Source organism: Balaenoptera physalus, assembly GCF_965194825.1.
Source record: "Balaenoptera physalus genome assembly, chromosome: 4".
In the NCBI taxonomy this organism is placed as follows: Eukaryota; Metazoa; Chordata; class Mammalia; order Artiodactyla; family Balaenopteridae; genus Balaenoptera; species Balaenoptera physalus.
This window is the reverse complement of record NC_138891.1, coordinates 62496399-62523878: the sequence shown is the minus strand read 5'-3', so window position 1 is coordinate 62523878 and position 27480 is coordinate 62496399. Positions and strand designations below refer to the sequence as shown.

At 40.1% G+C, this 27480-nt stretch overlaps 1 protein-coding gene across 7 annotated transcripts; it reads right to left on the bottom strand.

Annotated features, from left to right (window-relative positions):
• LOC309659830 (uncharacterized protein) lies at positions 1-26254 on the bottom strand. Of its 7 annotated transcripts, none has more exons than XM_082460006.1 (6): positions 22909-26254; positions 21765-21792; positions 13497-13675; positions 12266-12434; positions 11892-12031; positions 1-9313 (listed from the first exon to the last, which is right to left on the bottom strand). In XM_082460006.1, the coding sequence occupies exons 1-3, from the start codon at positions 23337-23339 to the stop codon at positions 13589-13591; spliced, it is 546 nt and encodes a 181-aa protein (XP_082316132.1). In that variant the 5' UTR covers positions 23340-26254; the 3' UTR covers positions 1-9313; positions 11892-12031; positions 12266-12434; positions 13497-13588. The 7 variants fall into 7 exon arrangements, 6 of the variants coding, with proteins under 6 accessions (XP_082316132.1, XP_082316131.1, XP_082316129.1 ...); XM_082460005.1 differs by lacking the exon at positions 12266-12434 and adding an exon at positions 11077-11147 and having other exon boundaries at positions 11922-12031; XM_082460003.1 differs by lacking the exon at positions 12266-12434.
• Positions 26255-27480: the final 1226 nt, after the last annotated feature.

Genomic DNA, 27480 nt, shown 5'->3' with positions numbered 1-27480 from the left:
TATTTATTTATTTATTTTTGGCTGTGTTGGGTCTTCATTGCTGCACTCGGGGTTTCTCTAGTTGAGGTGAGTGGGGGCTACTCTTTGTTGTGGTGCTCGGGCTTCTCATTGCAGTGGATTCTTTTGTTGTGGAGCACAGGCTCTAGGCACGTGGGCTTCAGTAGTTGTGGCATGCAGGCTCAGTAGTTGTGGCACATGGGCTTAGTTGCTCCATGGCATGTGGGATCTTCCTGGACCAGGGCTCGAACCCGTGTTCCCTGCATTGGCAGGTGGATTCTTAACCACTGTGCCACCAGGGACGTCCCACAGTCTTTATTTTAAAGTCTATTTTATCTGATATGAGTATTGCTACTGCAGCTTTCTTTTGATTTCCCTTTGCATGGAACATCTGTTTCCATCCCTTCACTTTCAGTCTGTATGTGTCCCTAGGTCTGAAGTGGTTCTCTTGTAGACAGCATATATATGGGTCTTGTTTTTGTATCCATTCAGCCAGTCTGTGTCTTTTGGTTTGGGGCATTTAATCCATTTACATTCAAGGTTATTATCGATATGTATATTCCTATTACTATTTTCTTAATTGTTTTGGGTTTGTTTTTGTGGGTCTTTTTCTTCTCTTGTGTTTCCCACTTAGAGAAGTTCCTTTAGCATTTGTTGTAAAGCTGGTTTGGTGGTGCTGAATTCTCTTAGCTTTTGCTTGTCTGAAAAGCTTTTGACTTTTCCATCAAATCTGAATGAGATCCTTACTGGGTAGAGTAATCTTGGTTGTAGGTTTTTCTCTTTCATCATTTTAAGTATAGCCTGCCACTCCCTTCTGGCCTGCAGAGTTTCTGCTGAAAAATCAGCTGATAACCTTATGGGGATTCCTTTGTATGTTATTTATTGTTTTTCCCTTGCTGCTTTTAATATTTTTTCTTTGAATTTAATTTTTATTAGTTTGATTAATATGTGTCTTGTTGTGTTTTTCCTAGGGTTTATCCTGTATGGGACTCTTTGTGCTTCCTGGACTTGGGTGACTATTTCTTTTCCCAACTTAGGGAAGTTTTGGACTATAATATCTTCAAATATTTTCTCAGACCCTTTCTTTTTCTCTTCTTCTTCTGGGACCCCTATAATTCAAATGTTGGTGCTTTTAGTGTTGTCCCAGAGGTCTCTGAGATTGTCTTCAGTTCTTTTCATTCTTTTTTCTTTATTCTGCTCCTTGGCAGTTATTTCCACCATTTTGTCTTCCAGCTCACTTATTCATTCTTCTGCCTCAGTTATTCTGTTATTGATTCCTTCTAGTGTATTTTTCATTTCAATTATTGTATTGTTCATCTCTGTTTGTTCTTTAGTTCTTCTAGATCTTTGTTAAACATTTCTTGTATTTTCTCAATCTGTGCCTCCATTTTATTTCCGAGATTCTGGATCGTCTTTACTATCATTACTCTGAATTCTTTTTCAGGTAGATTGCCTATTTCCTCTTCATTTATTTGGTCTTGTAGGTTTTTACCTTGCTCCTTCATCTGTGACATTTTTTTTTGCCATCTTATTTTTTTTTTTTTTTTTTTTAATGAGTGTGATTGTGTTCCTGTCTTACTGGTTGTTTGGCCTGAGGCTTCCAACACTGGGTTTTGTAGGCATTTGGGTAGAGCTGGATCTTGGTGCTGAGATGAGGAACTCTGTGAAACCTCACTCTGATGAATATTCCCTGGGGTCTGAGGTTCTCTGTTAGTCCAGTGGTTCAGACTTGGAGCTCTCACTGCAGGAGCTTCGGCCTGACCCCAGGCTTGTGAACCAAGATCCCCCAAGCCGCCTGGGGCAGCAAAAAAAAAAGAGAGAGAACAATAACAAAGTAAAAAATAAAATTAGATTAGGAAACTAACAGATATGTTAGGAAGAATATAAAAATAAAAATATAGATGAATCAACAACTGGAAGGTACATCAGTACCACAATAATAAAAAAGAGGAGGGTAAAGAAAAAAAAAAAACAAAGGAAGGGGGGAAGGCCTTGGCTGTGGAGAGCGGGGCCTAAGCAAGGGCGAGGTTTGGGTGGTGAGTGGGGCCTATGCTTAGGACCCACAGGGGTGGAAAAGGCCCTGGGGGCTGTGGAGGGTGGGGCTTAGGCTCAAGGAACAGAAGGGGCCCAGGCGTGCCCCTCACCCCTGGTCTCAGAGGACAGGGGACCTCACCTGGGAGTCCAGCAGGCTTTCTGGGCTCGAGTGGGCGGGGCAAACGCCTTCCTCTCCTCTCCTGCTCCTCGGGTCTGGGAGGGCCCCTCGCGCCTGCCTCTCCTGACCTCCGAGGACTCCCTCCTATGCCCTCAAGGACCCACGTGCCTGGAGGGGGCTTTGGAGGACGGGGGACTGGCCTGGGAGCTCGGCAGGCTCCCCCGGCCTGAGTGGGTGGGGCAATCACCCTCCGCTCTTTTTCTGCTCCTCCCGGAGGGCCCCTCCCACTTGCTCTCCTGATCTCCCCGGCCTCAGGGGCGTGGATCCTGTCTGGTCTCCACTTCTCCTCCCCCCTCAGTCCCCCTACATCCTACCAGTTCACTCTGGGGTTCCTCCCGTCTCCTTGGGCGTCAGAGTCCCCCACCAGCGGCTGGCAGGTGCCCTAGTTGTGGGGAGACTCTAACTCCACGTCTTCTCACACCGCCATCTTGACTCTGCCTCCGAGGATGTGCTTTAGAGAAGCTTTATGACTCTGTGTGAACTGGAAGGGTGGGCCTCCATCACCTCGGTGTGGCCTCCAACAGCAAAGCCAGGGCTGGGGCAATGTTGTTTAGTTGTAATGAATGAATTTAGATCATGCTGTTTTGTTTTGGGGACAGCAAATTAAGCTCAGAGACTGATATTGTCTTTACCAATAGTTTAATTAACACAAGTTCACTACGGGACTTATAATTTCACAAGCCAAAGGCATACAGGATAACGTCTCTTAATAAGGCAATAAAGAAATAACACTACAAAGACATGATAGATTAATTACACTATTGTTGCAGGCGAGGGGAGATGACAAAGTCCAATTTCGGTTGAGGTGTACGTTTTCTCTGAGGTTGGTTCTCGGGAGAGTGGGCTTAACCAATCAGGAGCTGAGGTCCAGCTGCTAGCAAACCGAAAGTGAAAAGTTCCCTGTTGCTATAGCAGGTTGCTAGGGAACGAGGGCGAGGGTATAAGCTGCTGGAAGATCCTGGTGGGGCGCTGCAGGCTTTTTGCCACCACCAGTAAGAGTCACCTTTACCACTGCAGGAGCCAATGTCCCAAGGTCTTGGTGAAATAAAATTATTTTAAGGCAGGACAAGAAAAAAAATTTCAAACATAAAATTCTCTCCCTGCCCCTTTCTGCCGCTAGCCCCTCCCTTTAGTGTGCATTGTGCATCTGCACCATACATTAACCAGATCTCCTTAGAAGACAAAAGAATGCCTGCTGGACCAAAAAGAGCAATTTTCTCCCAGTGCCAGCAAGGTAACTCCTTAGGAGAAAATATTCCTTTCCTTTTCCTGTAAGGGGTCACGATCACCCACTAATCACCTTGTATGTGCAGATCTAGACTATGTAAACTATCAATATATTACTCTGATATATAACCCTTTGTTTCTAAAAGTATTTAACTGTGTTTGACTTCTAACGGGGAACAGTCAGTCCTTAGAGCTTTCTGAAAGAATATCTCCCAGGTTATAATCCTCAAGTTGGCTCAAATAAAACTCCATTTTTTTTGGTTGACTCAACTAGTTTTTTGTTGACAGTCTTCAGACAGCTAGATCAGCAAAGGTTAGCTTTGCCCAAACCGAAACTCTCGGATTGTCCCTACACATTCTGGGTATTTATAGTCTAAATGTCCCCTCATCCTAGTTGCTTCTTCGTGTGTTTTTACTGATAACCCCCCAGCTCATCCTCTCAGCAGCTGAGCTCTGAGTGCTTATTAACCCCACAGATGAGATAATGACATCCTGACGCAGCTTATTTCATTCTTATGTGGAAGCAACTTTACATCTGAAAACAACTTCCTTTTTGTTTGTTTGTCTTTGTCATAAACAAGTGGATTAAAACAACTTAAGTCATAAACAAGTGGGTTTGAAATCATATCAAACCAATATATAACACATGGAGATGCTTTTGCTTTTGGTTGGGAAAGGCCCTGAGCGACTATATTCAATTTGGAGGAGTTGGGGTGTTCTTTTGTTATGAAAGAGAAACTGGGCACTCTAAAAGAGGAGTTTATCTTTCCTAGGTCTTCCCCTCATCACAACAACCCTATCAGTGGGGTTTAGTTATGGTTTATGTAAACAGTGGCTAAAAATTGAAGTTGCTGTGGATGGGAGGGTTTGGTTTTAAAACTTCCTAACTACACTGAACTGAGGACAGTGACCAACTGTTCTGATTTGCCCAGGACTGTTGAGTTAGCACTGAAAGTCCTGCATTCCCGGAAGCCGGTACACAAAAAAAATCCCAGTTTTAGACAATGAATGCTGAAGGTTGGGGAAAAAGTATAAGTCCATGTGGCAGATGCCCAAATAGCTGAAAGTGACATATTTTTAGTATTGAATGGATATGGCATAGATTATGTCTTCCAGAGTTGCTGTTGTTTGTTGTTGTTGTTGTTCCTTGCTGCTGATGTTGGCAATCATGATTTGCAGTCACAATAATTGATTATCTATTTGTGCATTACTCTAAGTGATGCACCTGAAGTGTACAACCTATATGTATTTGGAGTGTCAGTGTTAGCAGTTGTCTTTGACTTGGCCTGTAGATTGACAATTGTGCTTTGTGTTGAGATAGTGTTAGTTTAATTTCGACACTATGAATGTTGTGACAGTATTTGCTAAGAGTTCAGATAATGATCATGAGAACGATGACCATACCAAAGCCAGCATGATGTAGACATCACCTTAAAGGAAGGCTAAATGATTGTGTTATTTTAATGACAGATGGAAGGACTATTACAATTGGATTAGGAAATTTAATAACCAAATCAGTACATTCTGCACAATAGATAGAAAAGAATTGGGGATTGGGCATTGCTATGGTTTGAATGTTTGTGTCTCCCTAAAATTCATATGTTGAAATCCTAAAGCCCCATGTGATGGTATTAGTAGCTGGGGCCTTTTGGTTAGGTCCCGAGGATGGAGCCCACATGAATGGGATTAGTGCCCTTATAGGAGAGGCCCAAGAGAGCTCTCTTTTCCCGTCTGCTATGTGAGGATACAATTAGAAGTCTTCGACCAGGAATAGGGTCCTCACTTGACCATGCTGGCACCCTGATTTCAGACTTCCAGCCTCCAGAACTGTGAGCTATAAATTTCTGTTGTTTATAAGCCGCCCAGTCTGTGGTATTTTGTTACATCACTGCAAACAGACTACGGCAGGCATGCTGAAGAATCGGATGTGAAATCATGTATGGAGACTGAAAAAACCCAACATCTGATGACTTGGAAGTGCCTAGAAGTGAAGTATTCTGTGAGTAGAGTTTTGAGAGTAGAGGAGAAAAATAGTTTCCCTTACAAAAGCCCAGGAATAGAGCTACATATAGTCAATATTGATCTGATCTTTGACAAAGGAGCAAAGGCAATGCAATGGAGAAAAGATAGTCTTTTCAACAAATGGTGCTGGAACAATTGGACATCACATGGAAAGAAATGAATCTAGACCTTATACCTATCAGAAAAATTAACTCAAAATGGATTACAGACTGAAATATAAAACACAAAACTATAAAACTCCTGGAAAATAACATAGGAGAAAATCTTGATGACTTTGGGTTTGGTGATAACTTTTTAGATGCAACATCAAAGGCAGGAAAGCTATTGACTTTGGACTTTATCCCAGGCAAAAAGGAAAGCTATTGAATAATTTATATTTTTATGAGGTCACTCTGGGGGCTGAGTGGTAAATGGATTGGATAAAGCAAGACCAAGGGCAGGGAGGCGAATTTGGAGACCACTGCCAAAGTCTAGATAAGAGAAGGAGGTAGAAAGGAATGAGCTAAGCATTACTGGAGAAATATGGTAAGTTTGGTTTTGAACATATTGTAGTGCCAGAGTCATCAGACTGAAAACATCCAGGGAGTGGTTGGTCTAATGCTTGAAGGAGCACACAGGAAGCCTAAGAAGAGTGACAAGAGCATAGCAGAGGGCCACATACATAGGAGGGAGAAAAGTGAGTGGGGCCCTGGTGGCAGAAGTGTTGTGGAGGAAGCTATTGAGTTCAAGAAAGTAATCAAAGGTGTCTTTAGATGGAGATAATGGTTGACTCTGATTCTGAATAAAATCCACATTATTAAGCAGGGCTGTGCAGGCCTTTTGGTAAATTCTGTAGTTATTTATGCCTTTCCCTAATACAACATGTTATGTTTGTTGGGTTTTGTCTAATCTTTATGTCGTTCTCTCCACCTGCCTTCCAGTCGTTGTAGGGAACAGATGTTAAGGTAGATGCCATCCTCTACATCTCATTCTTTAGGATCTCCTTTCAAAAATTTACTTACTGAAGACAGTGGTGACTTTTAATTCATTTGATACTTCCAAGGATTCTGGCATTTGTCTTATTTGCCACATCAGCAGTTTTATGATAAGTTGTGTAAACAAAGGATGTTACACCCTGAAAGGAATTCAGGATGAAGCATTTTGTTTTTTGAATATATGGGCCCCTAGGTAGTTAAGATGCATATGTAAGGAAGAATTTCGATGACCCCAGATTCTTGCATCTTCCCATATATAGATAAGCACAAAAATAATTATCTTGAGATATCTGGGGTTTTTCTGTGTATGTGATTAGCAGTAATCTTTTACCAATATATATGCTTGACTACGTGTATTTCCCAGCCAGAAAAATCATATATATACTGGCTCCCCCAATCCCTACCTCTTCAGAGCAGTTCCTCAGAGCTATCTGAAAAGCTCGGGGCTATAGCCCAGGCTATAGACCTCAGTAAGGTCCCTGAATAAAACTGAAACTCACTGCTCTTACACTGTACATTATTTTCTAGTCGACAGTGGCAAGCATCAGTTCTAGGACTGAGAAAGGACAAGGGTGCTGCTTTTCCCTAGAAATTCATTACCATATTTTTTTTCCTATCTGATACCAATCAAAGCAACTGGTGGAATATTCACCGTCTGTCAGCATTGTTCTTTTGACAAATTATAAACTGTGGTCAAGAAAAAGATTGCTTCATAAGTAATTTGTGAGAAGGAGAAAACAAGGATCATACTCATTCCTTCTGTAATGGAATCTGCTATAGCAACTCCATGTTATTGTTATGGAAAAAGAAATTTACTGCTTATTAACAAAAAATTTGCTGTTGAGTAGCTACATGGCATATACAAGGAAATGTTTGCCACACCAGAAGAGGGAGGAATCTTACATTCTAATGCTTCTTTTTTCTCAAAGAAGCAGATAATGCTTAGTAGATAGTACTGATGAAATCTGCAGTTGATCAGTCTTTGTGCTACTGCCATGTAGCAGCTAACTTGGAACTATTAAAACTTTTTATGAAAAGCCACGTTCATTGTGTCCTTTGTAATTAGAGTAAAATATTTACTACAGTGCTGTTTTAACCTTTTCCTTTGCAAATATGGAGTTATGGCAAGAAGTACAGATCTTTAAGGAATAAGGACCAAACAACTTTAAAGAAAAAATACTTCATTTTAATTTATTGAAAATTCAATATACAATACAGCAATTTTTCTGAGATTTAACTGTAGGACATGATTGTTGCTGGTGTTTAGCAAAAGACTCTAGTTTACACTTACCACTAATAAAATGCCTTACTGAATAAAAACGATACCAAAAAAAAAAATTCAAATATTTTCTGAAAAAATCATTTTAAAGTTAGTTCCATTCAGTCTAGTGACTAACACAATAACAGCAGATATACTAGTTTAATATAATAGGCTGCTTTTATATAGTATGTATCTTTCAGTCAACAAGTATATTATTAAATGATAGTGAACACTCAATATAACCATGTGTAGAGAACTAGGAGATAAAATTCTAAGAAAGATTTACAACCCCATCTTTTTTTTAAATTGAAGTATAGTTGATTTACAATGTTGAGTTAATTTCTGCTCTACAGCAAAGTGATTCAGTTATACATATATATGTATTCTTTTTCATAGTCTTTTCCATTATGTTTTATCACAAGATGTTGAATATAGTTCCCTGTGCTATACAGTAGGACCTCATTGTTTATCCATCCTGTATATAATAGTTTGCATCTGCTAACCCCAAACTCCCACTCCATCGCTCCTCTCCCCACCCCCACTGCCTTGGCAAACACAGATCTGTTCTCTATGTCTGTGAGTCTGTTTCTGTTTCGTAAGTAGGTTCATTTGTGTCATATTTTAGATTCCACATATAAGTGATATCATATGGTATTTTTCCTTCTCTTTCTGACTTCTTCACTTAGTATGATAATCTCCAGTTCCATCCATGTTGCTGCAAATGGCATTATTTCATTCTTTTTTATGGCTGAGTAGTATTCCATTGTATTATATGTACCACACCTTCTGTATCCATTCATCTCTAGGTGGACATTTAGGTGGTTTCCATGTCTTGGCTATTGTGAATAGTGCTGCTATGACCATAGGGGTGCATGTATCTTTTTGAATTATAGTTTTATCTGGATATATGCCCAGGAGTGGGATTGCTGGATCATATGGTAATTCTATTTTTAGTTTCTTGAGGAACCTCCATACTGTTCTCCATAGTGGCTGCACCAATTTACATTTCCACCAACAGTGTAAGAGGGTTCCCTCTTCTCCACACCCTCTCCAGCATATACTATTTGTAGACTTTTTAATGTTGGCTATTCTGACTGGTGTGAGGCAGTATCTCATTGTAGTTTTGATTTGCATTTATCTGATAATTAGCAATGTTGAAACTTTTTTCATTTGCCTGTTGGCCATCTGTATGTCTTCTTTGGAGAAATGTATATTTAGGTCTTCTGCCCATTTTTCAATTGGGTACAAGCCCATCTTTTATAGCCACCCCAACAGTCTAATTCTAAAGAGGATAAAGCCAATGACTTTCCTCACATGAGCTCATGGCTGAAGTTGCTTTGCTATCAAAATCTATATTTTTGATCTGCTATGAGCATTGAGACAAAGCTTCAAATATTTCCCCCAAAAGAAGCACAGTGCACCTTGTGATTGCCTATTCACCAACAGCAAGCACTACATTCAAAACCATTTCATCCCAGGAATTAAATTAGGTCAGCCACATTCATTGGCATTTCCTCCAGTGTAGTATGGCAGAAAGGCTCAGTGTCACAAGGAATCTTCTTGTCTTCTTCAATGTTTATGGCCACAGCCTTCCTCCCAAATTGACTCCTGCTGCCAATTCTGACCAAAAGAAAAACTATTAATCAGAATATCACTTATCAAGTACTACATAAAGTACTAATGATATGAGCTACTTGTTAACCGTCAGTGGCTGTTTATTTGCCAAGATTATACTTAGAGGACTTCTAATTGGAGCACTAGATCCTAGTCACAATATCTAGAGAAAAAGAAAAGATATCTTTTGTAGTTAGTTCAAAAAGATTCTTCCAGTTGCAAGATCAGATTCTATCAGGTGGCTTGAGTGTTATTACTTACAGAGCAGATGACAGTATTGTGTTTGGGGTAGTGAAATTAAAGCCCCTACCGAAGTGGGCCAAGAGCAGGTGTCAGCCTGGGACAAACATAAATACCAGGGACGAAACAAAAGCAACAGCTGTGTAATCCATTTTGACACACTTTTGGAACTCTAAACTGAAAATATAAACTCTGGAATGTTAACTATTGTTTAGGACTATGCTGTCCAATGCAATAGCCACTAGCTACATGTGGCTATTTAAACTAGAATTAAATAAAATAGAAAATTTAGCTCCTCAGTTGCATTAATCATGTTTCAGTAGCCGCACGTGGCCTGTCACTACTGTATTGGGCAGGGCAGATATAAAACATTTCCCTCACTACAGAAAGTTCTATTGGACAGATCTGATCCAGGACTTAAAACTTTTTCCACTGTGGGGGAAACCTCTAAAAATTTATTATGGTAACCCATATTTATCACTGCTTTCTGCTCAGGTCACCTCATACAGTGTAGCACAGATGCCTGAGATATGTTTACCACCACAGCTTTCTACTAAAATAGATGATAGAACCAATCAAAAATGTCTGGGCTGGAGCAACTTAAAATACCAAATAACCAGTACAAGAGGAAAACAAATATGAAAATACTGACTTGCTCTTTAACCAAACAACATGCTGTTTCACTTATGAATCTATGTCCTAAATCAGGCCAGTGCCATTTCTGAGCATCACCTCATTATCTATTCTTACCAACTACTATATTTTTTGACAAAGTTATTTTTATATTAGTAGCAAGACATAATTCAATTTATTTAGTGATAAAGCTACTGTAACTAAGCCAGGGTCAATATAAATTGCTATCAGAAAATGCTGAGAAAAATCTTAATTATAGAGGAATCACCAAGAAAGCAAAGATGTGAGCAACACGACTTAAAAAAAAAAAAAAAAAGACTCCTGTGTAAGTTAAGACAACCAGATCTAACAGCATTATTGATTTTCCCTTTGAATATCTACTCTATAGGGTCCAAAATCTGGGCTACATTTCACATTGTTTTCCCACTGTGTTCTGTTTAACCACGAATATTTCCAAGTACAATTTAAATACGACTTACATGTTAACTACATTTCCTGATTCAAGGTTGCCTGGCTGACAAAATCATACTTGAAAAGCAACACATGAATTTATTTTTCCAGAATAAAAGCAAGTAATTCAATGAAGATGACAAATACTCAACTGAAAATATAGTTTTCATAAGTAGTGGGCAAATCATAGTTTATAACCATAGACATTAGTTGTACCTAAAAATCATGAGCCTGAGATATGATAATATCTATTCAAATTCTGATTCAAAAAGCAACTTCTATACAATCTTTCAGGGCACAAAATAGTAATGAACTGCATATATATCACACAGCTCACTGGAGTATGGTCTTTATTCCCCCACGTAGCTTGAGCTGACAAAGACAATGAAAAATCTTCCCCTCGAAACCATCTTTTAGTAGGTAAATATTGTAATTAAATTAAATACCAGTAAGTCAGTAGTAATCAGTCCCTTATTTGAATTCCCTCTTGGTAATGCCTCTTTCTTTCTGTCACCGCCTGCAAAGTATTAATAAGCCTTAACTCTCAGGAGTCATTTGTTGAGTCAGGGTTTAAATTGGTACATGTGTATGAGACCATGCATCCCTGGCTGCTACAGCACCATGGCTGACAGGGCTTGAAAGGCAACAGTCTTATTTTGAGCAGGAGGCAAAGACAACGCGGCACTTCACAGCTACATTGTAACTAGATCCTGCTTCAGTTTGTTAAGGAAATAATTAGATATTAACAGTGTCTTAAGTAGCAATACTAGGCAAGAACAGCTCTTGCCACATCAGAACTGAAATTCCTGGCACGCGTTTTCTCAGAGCCAGTTTACCCTTTGTCTGTGTTCTGAAAAAGAACAGCCTGTTTACTGGCCGGTCTCTCATATGTCACAAAGAGCATACAATTCCTTCCCTACAGTATTTCAGAGAGGAAAATGTTAATCCAGATCAGAGTCAGAATAAAAAGCCATTTGACTTCTCTATCCCTACCCTTGGAAGGAACCAGTTAGAGAAATTCATTCTATTAATTCTGCCTAAATTCTGTACCAAATCTTAGAACAAAATACCCTGGAGTTACCTGCAGTTTTTCTACTATCTGGTATGGTTGTTTTTGCCTTGTGTTTACTCTGTCAGCTTTATTACAAGCACTAAGACACTACAGATACTAGTTACTGCAATTTTAGCACAGAGCTTAAATAAGAAGGTTAAAAAAAATCCTGGTTATAATTTTTATGTATATCAATTAGAAAAACATTACCCTCTTTCAAAGTTATTATAAGATATTGACCTTTTCAAAGGTCAGTTCTTCTTTCTTCACTAGAATTTGAAATGGATTTCTCAGGAACTTTTTGAGGTCTTCAGCATATCAATTGGCATTAAGGCAGAAAGCAACACAACCTTAAAAAAGAGACAATGACTAATTATGTTGACATATCAATTATAACAGTTTTCATAATAATACTTAGAGAAATAATGTTTGAGACCAAGCGTCCCTGTCTTACTACAGAACTGAGCTAGACAGAGATTGTAGGACACAATTGCTTTTGGCAGAGGAAAGGACAATATAGCACTTTACAGCTATATTGTAACAATGAACCCAACCTGCCAGCTGCAGAAAAATCACGTGCACACCTGAGTCCTTGTATTTGATTTCTGGTAAGTCTCGTGGATTTGACCTTTAATCCTTTGGCTCAACATTTTTACTGGCTTCATCCAAAATAAGCATCTTGGTCCATTTTGGAAAGCGAAAAAAAAAGTCTTACTTAAGAGTGGGTTGTGCATAGAGACTTCCTTCCAGAGACTACAGTACAGAAGGAGAGGGGGGAAGAATAAGTTTATGTGAAAAAACCTGACAAACTCTACCTCAGCCAGGTGATCAAGGTCAACATCAACAGTAATAACCTTCGATAGAATGAGATGAAAATGTTACTTTACCTCTGTGGTCTTCCTCCTCAACACCCATAACTACAGTCTAATCTTGAGAAAAACATCAGACAAATTCCAACACAAGTGCATCCTACTAAATATCTGACCAGTGTTTCTCAAAATGGTGAAGGTCGGGCTTCCCTGGTGGCACAGTGGTTAAGAATCCGCCTGCTAATGCAGGGACATGGGTTCGAGCCCTGGTCTGGGAAGATCCCACATGCCACAGAGCAACTAAGCCCATGCGTCACAACTACTGAGTCTCCGCTCTAAAGCCCGCGAGCCACAACTACTGAGCCCGTGTGCCACAACTACTGAAGCCCACATGCCTAGAGCCTGTGTTCCACAACAAGAGAAGCCGCCGCAATGAGAAGTCCGTGCACCGCAACGAAGAGTAGTCCCTGCTCGCCACAACTAGAGAAAGCCCGCATGTAGCAATGAAGACCCAATGCAGCCAAAAATAAATAAATAAAATAAATAAATTTTGAAAAAATGGTGAAGGTCATCAAAAAAAAAGGGAATATTTGAATAACTGTTACAGCCAAGAAGAGCTTAAGGAGACATGACAATTAAATGTCATGTGGTATCCTGATTGGGATCCTGGAATAGAAAAAGAACATTAGGCGAAAACTAAGGAAACCTGAATAAATTCTGGACTTTAGTTCATAATAATGTGTCAGTGTTGTTTCATTAATTTTAACAAATGTGCCATACTAATGTAAGTTGTTAATGCTATAGGAAGCTGGGAACTCTCTTCTCAATTTTCCTATAAACCTAAAACTGTTCTAAAAAATAAAGCCTATTAAAGAAAAGTATTAGTGTCACCTCTAGATATTCATGCATGGCAACTGGCTTAAACAATTAGGATAATTATTTTCCCTCCCATAACCCAAATATCACTGGTTAAAAAATGCCCTAGGAAAAATATGGCAATACTTACAATGATATATTCTATTTAACATATCAAATGGTCTCCCTGGAGTACCAGGACATTGTGTGCTCTCTCCTCCACCAGCCTGAAGTTTTTGCATTTTATTTTGAACACTGGTTCCACACAATGCAGGCATGACAAGTTGCTCCAAGGTAGTAGTATCTAAGTGCCAGAACTACCTTTTGGATCTAAAAGTCAAAAGCTTAAATTATTATGTTACACAAATGAAGGCTCCATCAAATGACTTTCAAAGCACATGGCTAAATACTAAACTGTTCATATTTAGTTTAAAATTCTGGTCTGCGAACAGCTTTTATGCAGCACAATGCAGAATCACTTCCAAGCTTACAATGCAGACAAATCAAACTGCTTCAAGATAAAATCCCTTTAAGCATCTCATTTAAAAAAAATTTTTATTGGGGTATAGTTGATTTATAATGTTGTGTTAGTTTTAGGTGTACAGCAAAGTGGATCTGTTATACATATACATATATCCACTCTTTTTTAGATTCTTTTCCCATATAGGCCATTACAGGGTACTGAGTAGAGTTCCCTGTGCTATACATAAGCATCTCATTCTTAATTAGATTTTTGTGCCTTTTCAAACTTGGGATCCCTTAGTTTCCTAGAGATACCAGCTAGATTATTAAAGAACCAAACAATTAAAGAACAAACAGTTCCTACATTTTTCTTTTACATGTAAGACATGTAAGTAGTGAAATAAGCTCTACATTTACAGCTCCGAGGCAAATTGTCCTGATATGTATTCCTTGATTATCATTCACTTTAAAAATAAATATCATTCCAATAGGAAACTTATACAGCCCTGATCTTAATGAAGCCTAAAGCTTTGCTAAGAAAAGCTTTATTTCATAGCTAACATAGCAGTAAGCTTTGAAAAGAGACAGCAGGCAACAGATGTATCACAAATGACAAAGATTCCCAACTAATTACAGATACTGAGTTTTCATGTTACAAAACTGCATTTAAACTTAACAACAATAACACAAAATGCATGGATCCTGAAAGAAAGAAAGCTTTAGTCTCTCAGTCTACTGAGTACAGCCCTGCAAACCATAAATGCAAGCCTAGTTCTAGATTAATTTGAAACAAAACCAAAAACTCTATGCATGCATGGACAATAGTTTTTAAAAAGGTTCTTTACACTAAGTCATAAGCTGTTCTTCACTTTTGTAAAACCTGAAGCATCTGGGAATTTATGTCCCCCTGGGGGAAGCCCTACGTCAGTGACTGAAGGTGGCTATACCAGCTTGCTGGCTCCCTAGTGAGGACAAGGGGGATATTCACCAAAGAAACTGGCCTACATGCTCAGTGATTGACACCATCCTCTACTGTTGTGTTTGAGTATCAAGTAGAGCTCTCTATTGTGGATGCATCATGAATACCAAAAATCACTTCATCATCTCATCTTATTAAAGTCATGAAAGACAAAAAATGAGGACTTGTTCCAGAATGAGGCAGATCAAAGAGACATGACAACTAAATTCAACATGTGATCCTGGATTAGACTCTAGACCACTAAAAAACCAGCTTTTCTTTTGGTAAAATGTACATTAGTTGGACAACTGGCTAAATCTTAATAAGTCTGCAGATTAGATAATAATATTGCATCAAAATTAATTTCTTGATTTTGATAACTGTACTATGATGTAAGAGAATGCTATTTTATACATATTTTTAAATTCATGTCAATCTGTCTCCTCATTTGGCATAGCACTTTTCCTTTTTCGCTACAATTTCTTCCTTCATTAAGAGAGTATCAGTTTCCAAACACTGGGATGAATGTTTATAATGGAGCCTCTACACCGTTTGTTTTTGGCGTGTTATCACAAGTCTGTTAATCAATGTTCCAAATTTCTACGGGAAATGTGGGTTCAACACTGTACCTTCAAATCACTGAAGGATTTGCAAATGATATTTTATCATTTTCTAGTATAGTATATAATCTGGCTTTAAACTCTATTATTTTACACTTCCAGTAAGTTTTAATACCATATTTTCTATCAAGTTGATACGTAGTTGTTATCATCTACTATTTTAAGACCACCATGTCTACTTGTCACTGTGTAGATCATTATGAGGGCTAAGATTTATGTAATATAAAAATAGGAGTACTGTGTCAATGGAGAAATGAAACTAAACTGTCACCCAGTTGAAACCAGACTATCAAACCAAACTGTCAACTAGTTATTTTATCTTTTACGGCAAAATTGCCTTATGACCATTTGGTTATGTAGCAAAAATGTCTACAGCAAAGATGCTTATGGCAAAAATACCAGACACATACCACAGATGTTTGAACCTTGTGAATATACTGAAAACTACTAAATTGTAAAATTTGGGGTAACTTCTATGGTATATGAGTTATATCTCAATTAAAACCTTTTTTTGTTTAGTTTTTTTTTTTTAGAGAAATAGGAATGCCACTTAGGAGGTTAAAGCATTTGACCAGATGATGGTGTTTCTGACCTAAGTGTGTGGTGGTATTGGGCAGAATGAATTAATTAGATTAAAAAACATGTAGGCAATAGAATTAATAGCACTTGGTGATTACTTAGATGTGGGTGGAACAAAATGAGGGGAGGGAGAGGAAGAGATGTTCAAGGACTCCCAAATTTCTGACATTAACTTTGTGGGCAATGATGTTATAATCTACTGAGTTACGACAGTCTGCAGGGAAAAGCAGGACTAGCACAGGATTGTGAATTAAATTTCAAATATATTGAGTTTGGGGTATCTGTAGCACACCAAGTGGAGATGTTGAGTAGGCAGTTGAACAACATGTATGATGTTCAGAAGAAATTTGAGTTAGAGACAGAAATTTGGGGGTTTTCAACAAAGCTATAGGAGTAGATGAGATCCAGAAGATCCCACTTCCAACATAAAGTGTTGAGGAGTTCCAACATCTAAGGGTCTGGTAATCTAGCAAGAGACTGAGAAAGAGAGGTGAGAATAAAAGGAAAACTAGACTTACTTAAAAGAGAAGAGCCAAGAGAAGAATTTATTCTAAAAGGAGGGTGTGACCTAAGAATGGGTTGGCAACCTTTTTCTGTAAAGGGCCAGATAGATTAAAAATATATTTTGGCTCACAGGCCATATAAAAACATACTGAAGCTGGATTTGGTTCACATGCTGTAGTTTGCCCAAACACTGGATTAGGGTGTTAAATGTTGCTAAGAGGTCAAGAATCCATTGGATTTAGGGACAAGAAAATTATTGGTAACCTTAGCAGGAATAGTTTCAGGAGAGGGGTGAGGACAGAAGAACAACAGGTTGAGAAGAGAATGGGAAGTAAAGAAATAGAAACCTCAGGGTAGACAGTTCTTAAAAAACTGATTAAAAATGGGAAAAGAAAGAGAGTGTTAGGTGGGAGGAAAAACAGGGACTTACTCCCTGAAGAAGAGACTTCGGAATATTTAAATACTGGTGGGAAGGATTTAGTAAAGAGGGAGTGGTTAACCATCCAGGTGACAGAAGGGGTAATTGATGGTAGAGATCCCTGAGATGGTGAGAGGGGAAGGATTCAGAGCACAGGCAAAGGGACTAGACTTCGATGGAAGTTGGATGGCTGCGGATGAAGGTGGGTGGGCAGCTTTGAGGGCAGGAAGCTCAGAAGCTCGGGTATTCTATTTTCTCAGTAACACTGAGAAACATTTGCTGAAAATGGCTTATTAGGGATGTCACAGGCTTGAAAAAAGTGAAGAGGATTTGAAACAGCAGTTGCATAAAAAGGAAGAATGAGGGGGCTAGAGAAACACAATGGGCCTGCTGTGCAGTGTGAAAGCCCAGGTGAAGTTGACTACCATGAATTTATTTTAGTACCAAGTCTTTCAAGTGTGCAAGTTTCTCCAGCTCTTCTGGGAGGCTTGCTGCAGGCACATGAATACAAATAGCTGGATTCACCTATGGTTGAAGTTTTCTCTGGTGGATAACAGTTAGTAATAATTGGTAGCATTTATAAACCTTGGGGATGACAGAGTAGGTTTTCGTTAGTTATTATTTTAGAGATAAAGTCTCATATGTTAAGTGACTTGTTTACGATCACGTGGGTAATAGTGAGTAGTTGCTAAGATTAGACCTTCAGTTTTCATAATTCCACATTCTCTTCAAGGTGGTGGAAAAGTTTTGTAGTTTTTTTGGAGAAAAACTGGGAAAAGTTCCCAAGGGGAATTTTAGAGAATAGTTTGTAAGTGAACTATGTTAACACTGTAAATGCTAAGGAAATAAAACAATATACAAAGAAATATCAAACTCCTACGAAGCTTGACATTTGGTTTTTAAAATATACTAAGTCTACTTCACCATGAACAGCTGACCATAAACCTACTTTCTGGCTTTATCCCTCACCCTGTAGTCATTTTCTTTCCCTTGGGGCTTGTTAATGTTTCTTCCTGTTTATAACACAATGACAATGAAAACCATATAAAATTATACATGGGGAGCAATTACTGAGACTAACATATAAATATTTTATATTAGCCTGGCTTACAGATATTTGATTTGGTAAAATTGGTATATTATGGTCTAAGATATCTGTTTTAACTATTATTGAACAGTACATTTCTTTTCACTGAAATTCACAATATTCATAATATTCTTAATTACCTGGCTTTTTTCAACTTAAAACTAAAATTAAAATATTTAGGAAGGTGGAGTCAATGGTGGTGTGGGAAGCTGTTAAGTTAGCATCTCCCCACAACTAGGGCGCCTGCCGGCCGCTGGTGGGGGACTCTGATGCCCAAGGAGACGGGAGGAACCCCAAAGTGAACTGGTAGGAGGTAGGGGGACTGAAAGGGGAGGAGAAGTGGAGGCCAGACAGGAATGGCGCCCCTGAGGCCGGGGAGATCAGGAGAGGCAGGTGGGAGGGGCCCTCCGGGAGAAGCCGGAGAGGAGCGGAGGGTGATTGCCTCGCCCACTCAGGCACGGGGAACCTGCCGAGCTCCCAGGCTGGTCCCCTGCCCTCCAAGGGCACCACACCCCCACCCCACCCCAGCCTGCCGCATTGGTCCTCCGGGCATTGGAGGGAGGCCAGGGAGATCAGGAGAGGCAGGCGGGAGGGGCCCTTCCAGACCAGAAGAGCAGGAGAGGAGAGGAGGGTGTTTGCCCCACCCACTGGAGCCCAGGAAGCCTTCTGGGCTCCCAGGTGAGGTTCCCCGCCCTCTGAGACCAGGGGTGGGGGGCACACCTGGGCCCCTTCTGTTCCTTGAGCCTAAGCCCCACGCCCCACAGCCCCCAGGGCCTTTTCCAGCCCTGTGGGTCCTGAGCATTGGCCCCCCCCCCCCACTGCCCAAATCTCACCCTTGCTAAGGCCCCACCCTCCACAGCCAAGGCCTTCCCCCCACCCTCCCGCTTTTTTTTTTTTTCCCCTCCTCCTCAACACATTAAAAAGATCATACACCATGATCAAGTGGGATTTATCCCAGGGATGCAAAGATTCTTCAATATATGCAAATCAATGTGATACACCACATTAACAAATTAAGGAATAAAAACCATACGATCATCTCAATAGATGCAGAAAAAGCTTTTGAAAAAATTCAACACCTATTTATTATAAAAACTCTTCAGAAAATGGGCATAGAGGGAATCTACCTCAACATAATAAAGGCCATATATGACAAACCCACAGCAAACTTCATTCTCAATGGTGAAAAACTGAAAGCATTTCCACTAAGATCAGGAACAAGACAAGGATGTCCACTCTCACCACTCTTATTCAACATAGATTTGGAAGTCCTAGCCACAGCAATCAGAGAAGAAAAAGTAATAAAAGGAAGCCAAATTGGAAAAGAAGAAGTAAAACTGTCACTGTTTGCCTATGACATGATACTATACATAGAAAATCCTAAAGAGGCCACCAGAAAACTACTCGAACTAATCAATGAATTTGGTAAGGCTGCAGGATACAAAATTAATGCACAGAAATCTCTGGCATTCCTATACACCAACAATGAAAAATCAGAAAGAGAAATTAAGGAAACACTCCCATTTACCACTGCAACAAAAAGAATAAAATACCTAGGAATAAACCTGCCTAAGGAGGCAAAAGACTTGTACTCAGAAAACTATAAAACACTGATGAAAGAAATCAAAGATGACATAAACAGATGGAGAAATATACCATGTTCTTGGATTGGAAGTATCAATATTGTGAAAATGACTATACTACCCAAAGCAATCTACAGATTCAATACAATCCCTATCAAACTACCAATGGCATTCTTCACAGAATTAGAACAAAAAATTTTACAATTCGTATGGAAACACAAAAGACCCCGAATAGACAAAGCAATCTTGAGAAAGAAAAACGGAGTTGGAGGAATTAGGCTCCCTGACTTGAAACTATACCACAAAGCTACAGTAATCAAGACAGTATGGTACTGGGACAAAAACAGAAATACAGATCAATGGTACAGGATAGAATGCCCAGAGATAAACCCACGCACATATGGGCACCTAATTTACGACAAAGGAGGCAAGAATATACAATGGAGAAAAGACAGCCTCTTCAATAAGTGGTGCTGGGAAAACTGGACAGCTACATGTAAAAGAATGAAATTAGAACACTACCTAACACCATACACAAAAATAAACTCCAAATGGATTAAAGACCTAAATGTAAGACCAGACACTATAATACTCTTAGAGGAAAACATAGGAAAAACACTCTTTGACATAAACCACAGCAAGATCTTTTTTGACCCACCTCCTAGAGTAATGGAAATAAAAACAAAAATAAACAAATGGGACTTAATTAAACTTAAAAGCTTTTGCACAGCAAAGGAAACCAAGACAAACAAGGAAGGAAAGGAAACCAAACAAGACAAAAAGACAACCCTCAGAATGGGAGAAAATATTTGCACGTGAAACAACAGACAAAGGATTAATCTCCAAAATATACAAACAGCTCATGGAGCTCAATATTAAAAAAAACCAAACAATCCAGGTTAAAAATGGGTGGAAGACCTAAATAGACATTTCACCAAGGAAGACATACAGATGGCCAAGAGGCACATGAAAAGATGCTCAACATCACTAATTATTAGAGAAATGCATATCAAAACTAAAATGAGATATCACCTCACGCCGGTCAGAATGGCCATTAGCAAAAAATCTAGAAACAATAAATGCTGGAAAGGGTGTGGTGAAAAGGGAACCCTCTTGCACTGCTGGTGGGAATGTAAACTGATACAACCACTATGGAAAACAGTATGGAGGTTCCTTAAAAAACTAAAAATAGAACTATCATATGACCCAGCAATCCCACTACTGGGCATATACGCTGAGAAAACCATAATTCAGAAAGAGTCATGTACCACAATGTTCACTGCAGCTCTATTTACAATAGCCAGGACATGGAATAAACCTAAATTTCCATCAACAGATGAATGGATAAAGAAGATGTGGCACATATATACCATGGAAAAGAAATGAAATTGAGTTATTTGTAGTGAGGTGGATGGACCTAGAGTCTGTCATACAGAGTGAAGTAAGTCAGAAAGAGAAAAACAAATACTGTATGCTAAAGCATATATATGGAATCTGAAAAAAAAAAAAAAAAGGTACTGATGAACCTAGTTGCAGGGCAGGAATAAAGAGGCAGACATAGAAAATGGACTTGAGGACATGGGGTGGGAGGGCAAAGCTGGGGTGAAGTGAGAGTAGCATCGACATATATACACTACCGAATGAAAAATAGTTGGCTGGTGGGAAGCAGCAGCATAGTACAGGGAGATCGGCTTGATGTTTTGCTATGACCTAGAGGGGTGTGATAGGGAGGATGGGAGGGAGGCTCGAGAGGGAGGGGATATGGGCACATGTGTGTGCATATGGCTGATTCGCTTTGTTGTGCAACAGAAACTAACACAGTATTGTGAAGCAATTACACTCCAATAAAGATCTATTAAAAATATATTTAATTATTTAATGATTTATGCCAAAAATTCACATTTACTAAAAGTCAAAGTATAATGGCTAATCATAGTTAAAATTAACTAATTTCAATGTCCCAGGCACTTGACAAGAATTTAATACAACAATCCTATGACGTGGATACAATTATCATTTCTATTTTAAAGAAGAGGAAATGGAGGCCCAGAAAGATTACATAACTTGCCTACTGCCGTCAGTGGCGAAGCTAGGCTTTGAACCCAGGTGTGTCTCATTCCAGAATACACTTCACTGCCTTAATCACTACCTTGACAGTTTAATACAGTTTCTTCTCCCAAATACAAAGTAAACGCCACAGCAGAGAACCTGAATATAAAACAACTCTCCAGCCCCTCTGAAAGATAAATTTGTTTTTGTTAAGTAGATTCATTCCAAAAATTATAAGAGCTCCCCAGGAATCTTTCTTTGAATTGCACACCTGAGAGGGACAGCAGAACTGAAATGGGTTTTTAAAGTGTCCTGGCCCCATTACTTACTGGTTGCATAACCTTGGATTAGACCTTTTGGGTTTAATTGGAACACGGATTATAACACTCTCCATACAGGGAGTGCTATGAAAGGACACTGTAAATGGTTAGGAGGTGTATAAATGTTATTCTTGCCTAGGATTGCCAGTTAAAAAACAGGACGCCGAGTTAAATTTCAGACAAATAAAAAATGTTTTATATTTTAATTTTATTTGATATCAGAGACATATTTTTACTAAAAAAAATTGTGTTGTTTTTCTGAAATTTAAATTTTAGCTAGCATCCTGTATTTTTTTTTTTTTTTTTTTTTTTGCACAGAATATCTTTTTTTTTTTTTTTTTTTTCATTTTATTTTTATTTATTTATTTATTTACTTATGGCTGTGTTGGGTCTTCGCCTCTGTGCGAGGGCTTCCTCCAGTTGCGGCAAGCGGGGGCCATTCTTCATCGCGGTGCGCGGGCCTGTCACTATCGCGGCCTCTCTTGTTGCGGAGCACAGGCTCCAGACGCGCAGGCTCAGTAATTGTGGCTCACGGGCCCAGTTGCTCCGTGGCATGTGGTATCTTCCCGGACCAGGGCTCGAACCCGTGTCCCCTGCATTGGCAGGCAGACTCTCACCCGCTGCGCCACCAGGGAAGCCCCAACATCCTGTATTTTTATTGCTAAATCTGGCAACCCTATTCTTGCCCGCATTAGGTAGGGGAGCACGGAGGATGGCAGGCCCAGCTCCATTCCCCCCACCCCCACCCACAAGTGGAGAAAACTAAGGCAAAGGGCGGGCTGAAGAGTGAACCTAGGGAGGGGGAAGAAAGGGAAGCGCTGGGTGTAGGAGGACTCCTTCTCAGGGGTGGGACTGAAAGCAGAATCCCCTGACAAGTAGATTCTACCGAGCTTCCGGTACCTCCGCAACTCTTTCACAGCTCAGGCCGGCCAACACCCCACGCCCCCATCCCTGGGCAGAAACACAGCCGTCCTACCACCTACCGTTTCCTCGGCAGCGGCAGCGGCAGCGGCAGCAGCAGCGGGCTCTGGACTGGCTGCCACTGGTTCCTCTCAGTCGCCACCAGCAGCACCAACACCACAGAGGCCGCCGCCATGTCCCTGGAGCCCGGACGCTTGTTGATGTGCGGCTGCGTCTCAGAAGTCACCCAAATCGTCCCTCCATAGCGTATAGAAGTCTCTTGTCCTCCTCTGGCCTCCGTCCAGTCCGAACCAAGAAATAGCCAATCCGAGCGAGGCATTCGGGAGGGGGCGTCACCACTAAAACCAATCAAAGAACAGAGCAGAGCTGCAGTAGCGGCGATTGGCCAATCAGGCTGCGTGCCCGCGGGGGTGTGGCCCCTGTTTCGTCCGCCCCTTGGGCTGGGATCCAACTGGGGTAGGGGCATGCTGTCCTTAGCCTCCTTAGGTTGCATGCGAGTGCCATGGATGTTTCCTTCTGTGGGGTTCTTTTCCTCTCATGGGTTCCAGGGCGAAGAGCCCTTCATGACCTTTAATCTTTAGAGTTTTCTGAGGGGAAGAAGAAAGGGGAGCTGTCCTAAGATATAAAAGGGTGTGGGGTAAGAAGAATACAAAATTTTATAATGTTTTCAAAAATGTGAAAACATGTATTTTTTAAAAATCCTCCTCTTAATCGTCTCAAAATTGAAATTACAGAATTTTAAGATAGCCTTAATTTTTTTCTATAATGCTATTTTTAAAAATTGAGATATAATTGACATAGCGTTGTGTAAGTTTAAGCTGTACAACCTGTTGATTTGATACCTTTATATATTGCAATATGATTACCGCCATAGGATTAGCTAACAACCCTTTCACATCACATAATTATAATTTGTTTGTTTGTTTACTTTTGGCTGCATTGGGTCTTCGTTGCTGTGCGCGGGCTTTCTCTAGTTGCGGCGAGCAGGGGCTACTCTTCGTAGCGGTGCGCGGGCTTCTCATTGCAGTGGCTTCTCTTGTTGCAGAGCATGGGCTCTAGGCACGTGGGCTTCAGTAGTTGTGGCGCATGGGCTTAGTTGCTCCGCGGCATGTGGGATCTTCCCGGACCAGGTCTCGAACCCGTGTCCTCTGCATTGGCAGGCGGATTCTTAACCACTGCGCCACCAGGGAAATCCCTATAATTTCTTTTTTGATGAGAACATTTAAGATCTACTCTCCTAGCAACTTTGAAGGACATGATACAGTATTGTTGACTATAATCACTAATGCAGTGCATTAGATTTCCAGAACTTATTAGTCTTCTAGTTGCAAGTTTGTAGACTTTATTTTTTACAGCAATATTGAGCATAAGGTAGAGCTTTCCCCTTCCCCCACGCATGCATACCCCCTCCCCAATATTAATATCCCCCACCAGAGTGGTACATTTGTTACAACTGATGAACCTACACTGACACATCATAATCACTGAAAGCCCGTAGTCCACATTAGCCTTCATTGTTTTTTGGGTTTTTTTCCCCTTTATTTACTTATTTATTTTGGCTGCGTAGGGTCTTAGTTGCGGCACATGGGGTCTTTGTTGAGGTGTGAGGGATCTTTCCTTGCGGCGCTGGCTCTTTGTTGTGGTGTATGGGCTTCTCTCTAGTTGTGGAGTGTGGGTTTTCTCTCTCTAGTTGTGGCACATGGGCTCCAGGGTGCGTGGGCTCTCTCGTTGAGGCTCGAGAGCTCAGTAGTTGTGGTGCGCAGGCTTAGTTGCCCCGTGGCATGTGGGATCTTAGTTTCCCCACCAGGGATTGAACCCGCGTCCCCTGCACTGGAAGGCGGATTCTTTATCACTGAACCACCAGGGAAGTCCCAGCCTTCACTCTTGGTGTTGTACTTTCATGGGTTTGGACAAATTTATAATGATATGTGTCCACCATTATAAATCATAAAGAGTAGTTTTACTGCCCTAAGAATTGTCTGTGCTTTGGCTATTCATTCCTCCCTCCCCCATAATCCCTGGCAACCACTGATCTCTTTACAGTCTTTATAGTGTTGCCTTTTCCAGAATGTAGTGTAGTTGGAATCATGCAATAAGCAATCTTTTCAGATTGACTTCTTTCACTTAGTAATATTCATTTAAGTTTCTTTTTTTTTTCATGGTTTGATAGCTCATTTCTTTCTAACACTGACTAATATTCCATTGTCTGGATGTGTCACAGTTTATTTATCCATTTACCTACTGAAGAACAGGTTGCTTCCAAGTTTTGGCAGTTGTGAATAAAACTGCTATAAACGTGTAGGTTTTTGTGTGGACATAAATTTCTAACTTTTGGATAAATACCAAGGAGCACAATTGCTGAAATGCATGGTAAGAATATGTTGAGTTTTGTAAAAATCTGCCAAACTATCTTATAAAGGGCAATTTTCCAAATTATTTGCAATCCCACCAGCAATTAATGAGAGTTCCTGTTGCTCCATACCTTTACCAGCATTTGGTGTTGTCAGTGTTTTGGATTTGGGCCATTCTATTAGGTGTGTAGTGGTATGTCGTTGTTATTTAGTTTGCATTTCCCTGATGACATATGATGTGGAACATCTTTTCATATGCTTATTTGCCATCTGTATATCTTGAGGAAGTGTCTGTGAAGGTCTTTAGCCCATTTTAAAAATCAGGTTATTCTTACTATTGAGTTTTAAGAGTTCTTTGTATATTTTAGATAACAGGCCTTTATTTTTTAACAGAGAGATATGTTTTTCATAACTATTTTCTATCAGCCCATAGCTTCTCTTTTTATTCTCTTGATAGTATCTTTCACACAGCAGAAAGTCTTAATTTTAATGAAGTCTATCTTGTCAATTCTTTCTTTCACGGATTGTGCCTTTGGTATTGTACCTAGAAAGTCTTCACCAAACCCTAGGTCATCTAGATTTTCTCCTATGTTATGTTATAGGAATTTTATAGTTTTGTGTTTTACATTTAGGTCAGTGATTCATTTTGAGTTAACTTTTCTGAAGGGAAAAAAATTGTTCCATACAACTTTTGTTTTAATTATGTAATTTATGTTGACTATGTCATGATGTAAATTTTATATCATACTGTGGTTTACAGTCTAAGAATTTTGAAGAGCTTCGCTCTAGGCCAGTGGTGGTCCCAGGACCAGCAGCATCCGTAATCCTGTGTACTTGTTAAAAATGCAAATTCTCAGGTCTCATTCCACACTACTGAATCAGAACCTCTGGAGATGGGGACCAGGAGTTTGTATTTTAAAAAATCACCTGTATTTCCAGGTGATTCTGTTCCTTTGAGAACCACTGATCTAGACTAAACTGGGTGGCCCCAATGGTGCCTAACCTCACCTGTGGCACCCAAGGTGGGTCCTTTGTCTTTCTCTTCATTGTTGTTGGCAGTGCTTGGAGGATGGTTTGTCTTTCCAAGCTCAGGCAAATCCTTACCTGAAGGCAGAGAATGGTCTAGATTCATAAGATAAGTGATACACAGTTTGGTTCTTGTGCCAGCAGCATCTGCAGAATAAGACTAAAGCCCTAAAGGGTTATTGTGGGGCTTAAATGACGTTTGTGAAATGCCTACCATCATACCAGGTGGCACAGAGCAGTCACTTACTATATGGCGGTGGTAGCTGCTATAATTGACACTGCCTATCACAACCCTGAGCGTATAATTGATGTTCAATAGATGTGACTGATTATTAATTCATTCATTAGAGAGGAAGGCAGGCTATTCTGACTTGTTCCTTGATTTTGCCATATATTAGAGCAATGTGATTTGTCACAGACAGGAAATAAATCATAATTAGAAAAGATAAAGAGAGGCACAGAAGGGAGGAGGGCAGGGAAGGAGAGAAGGCAGGAAGCATGTCCATATTCACAAGAGCAATGGAGATAATAACTGTTTTCTCAGAGGAACAAGGAGATATGGGCTATTGAAAACTACGCTCATTTCTTCTTAGTTACAGTTACAGGATTTCAGAACTGGAAAAGGGAACTTGGAGATCACAGACCCACCCCCTCATAGCCCAGGTGAAGCAGTTGAGGCCCCAGGAGAGCATGTATTAGAAATGGGGAGACAGAACTGGTTTCTGAGGACAGCCACTGCCTGTTACATCTTGCTATAAAGTCAGCCAATTCATCTCCATGGAAACCTCTGAAGAATGTGAAGGTACAGATGTGAGAAGGAGACCAGCCTTCTGAGTGTGATTTATTTCCTTTCTATTTCTTTCTTTTCTCTCTCATTTCTACTCATAAGCTTCACCTGACTCTTCTTGCTCTTCCCATTCTCCCGTCCCTTCCATCCATGATTCTTACCCACAAAACCTGGCTTAATCTGAGAAGCTGAGGTCACTGGATCTGCAAAGTCCAGAACGTCCCACATTATCAGTCTCCTTAGCATTATGCTGGTTTCTAGGGGCCAGTTCACAGTTGGCTCTGACTGGTCACCAGGTACTGACTACTACCAACAGAAAACACCTCATTTGGTTTCTCAAAAATACCTGTGACCCTTGAAGAGTCAGAAACCACCGTGGAAACACAACCCAAAGCTGTTTTACTCCTTTGGGTCTTTAACCCCTTTCTGAATTTCTCGCAGGAGGTTGCTATGAAAATGGTTGCTCTACT

What these genes read in the sequence shown, in the direction of transcription:
- LOC309659830 (XM_082460006.1), bottom strand. Translation starts at nt 23,339, where the DNA reads ATGCAACCTAAGGAGGCTAAGGACAGCATGCCCCTACCCCAGTTGGAT. An exon ending in CTGCCGCTGCCGAGGAAACG is followed by an intron (nt 21,793 to 22,908) that starts GTAGGTGGTAGG and finishes TTTATCTTTCAG; the next exon opens with AGGGGCTGGAGAGTTGTTTT. An exon ending in GAGAGTTGTTTTATATTCAG is followed by an intron (nt 13,676 to 21,764) that starts GTTCTCTGCTGT and finishes TTTGACTTTTAG; the next exon opens with ATCCAAAAGGTAGTTCTGGC.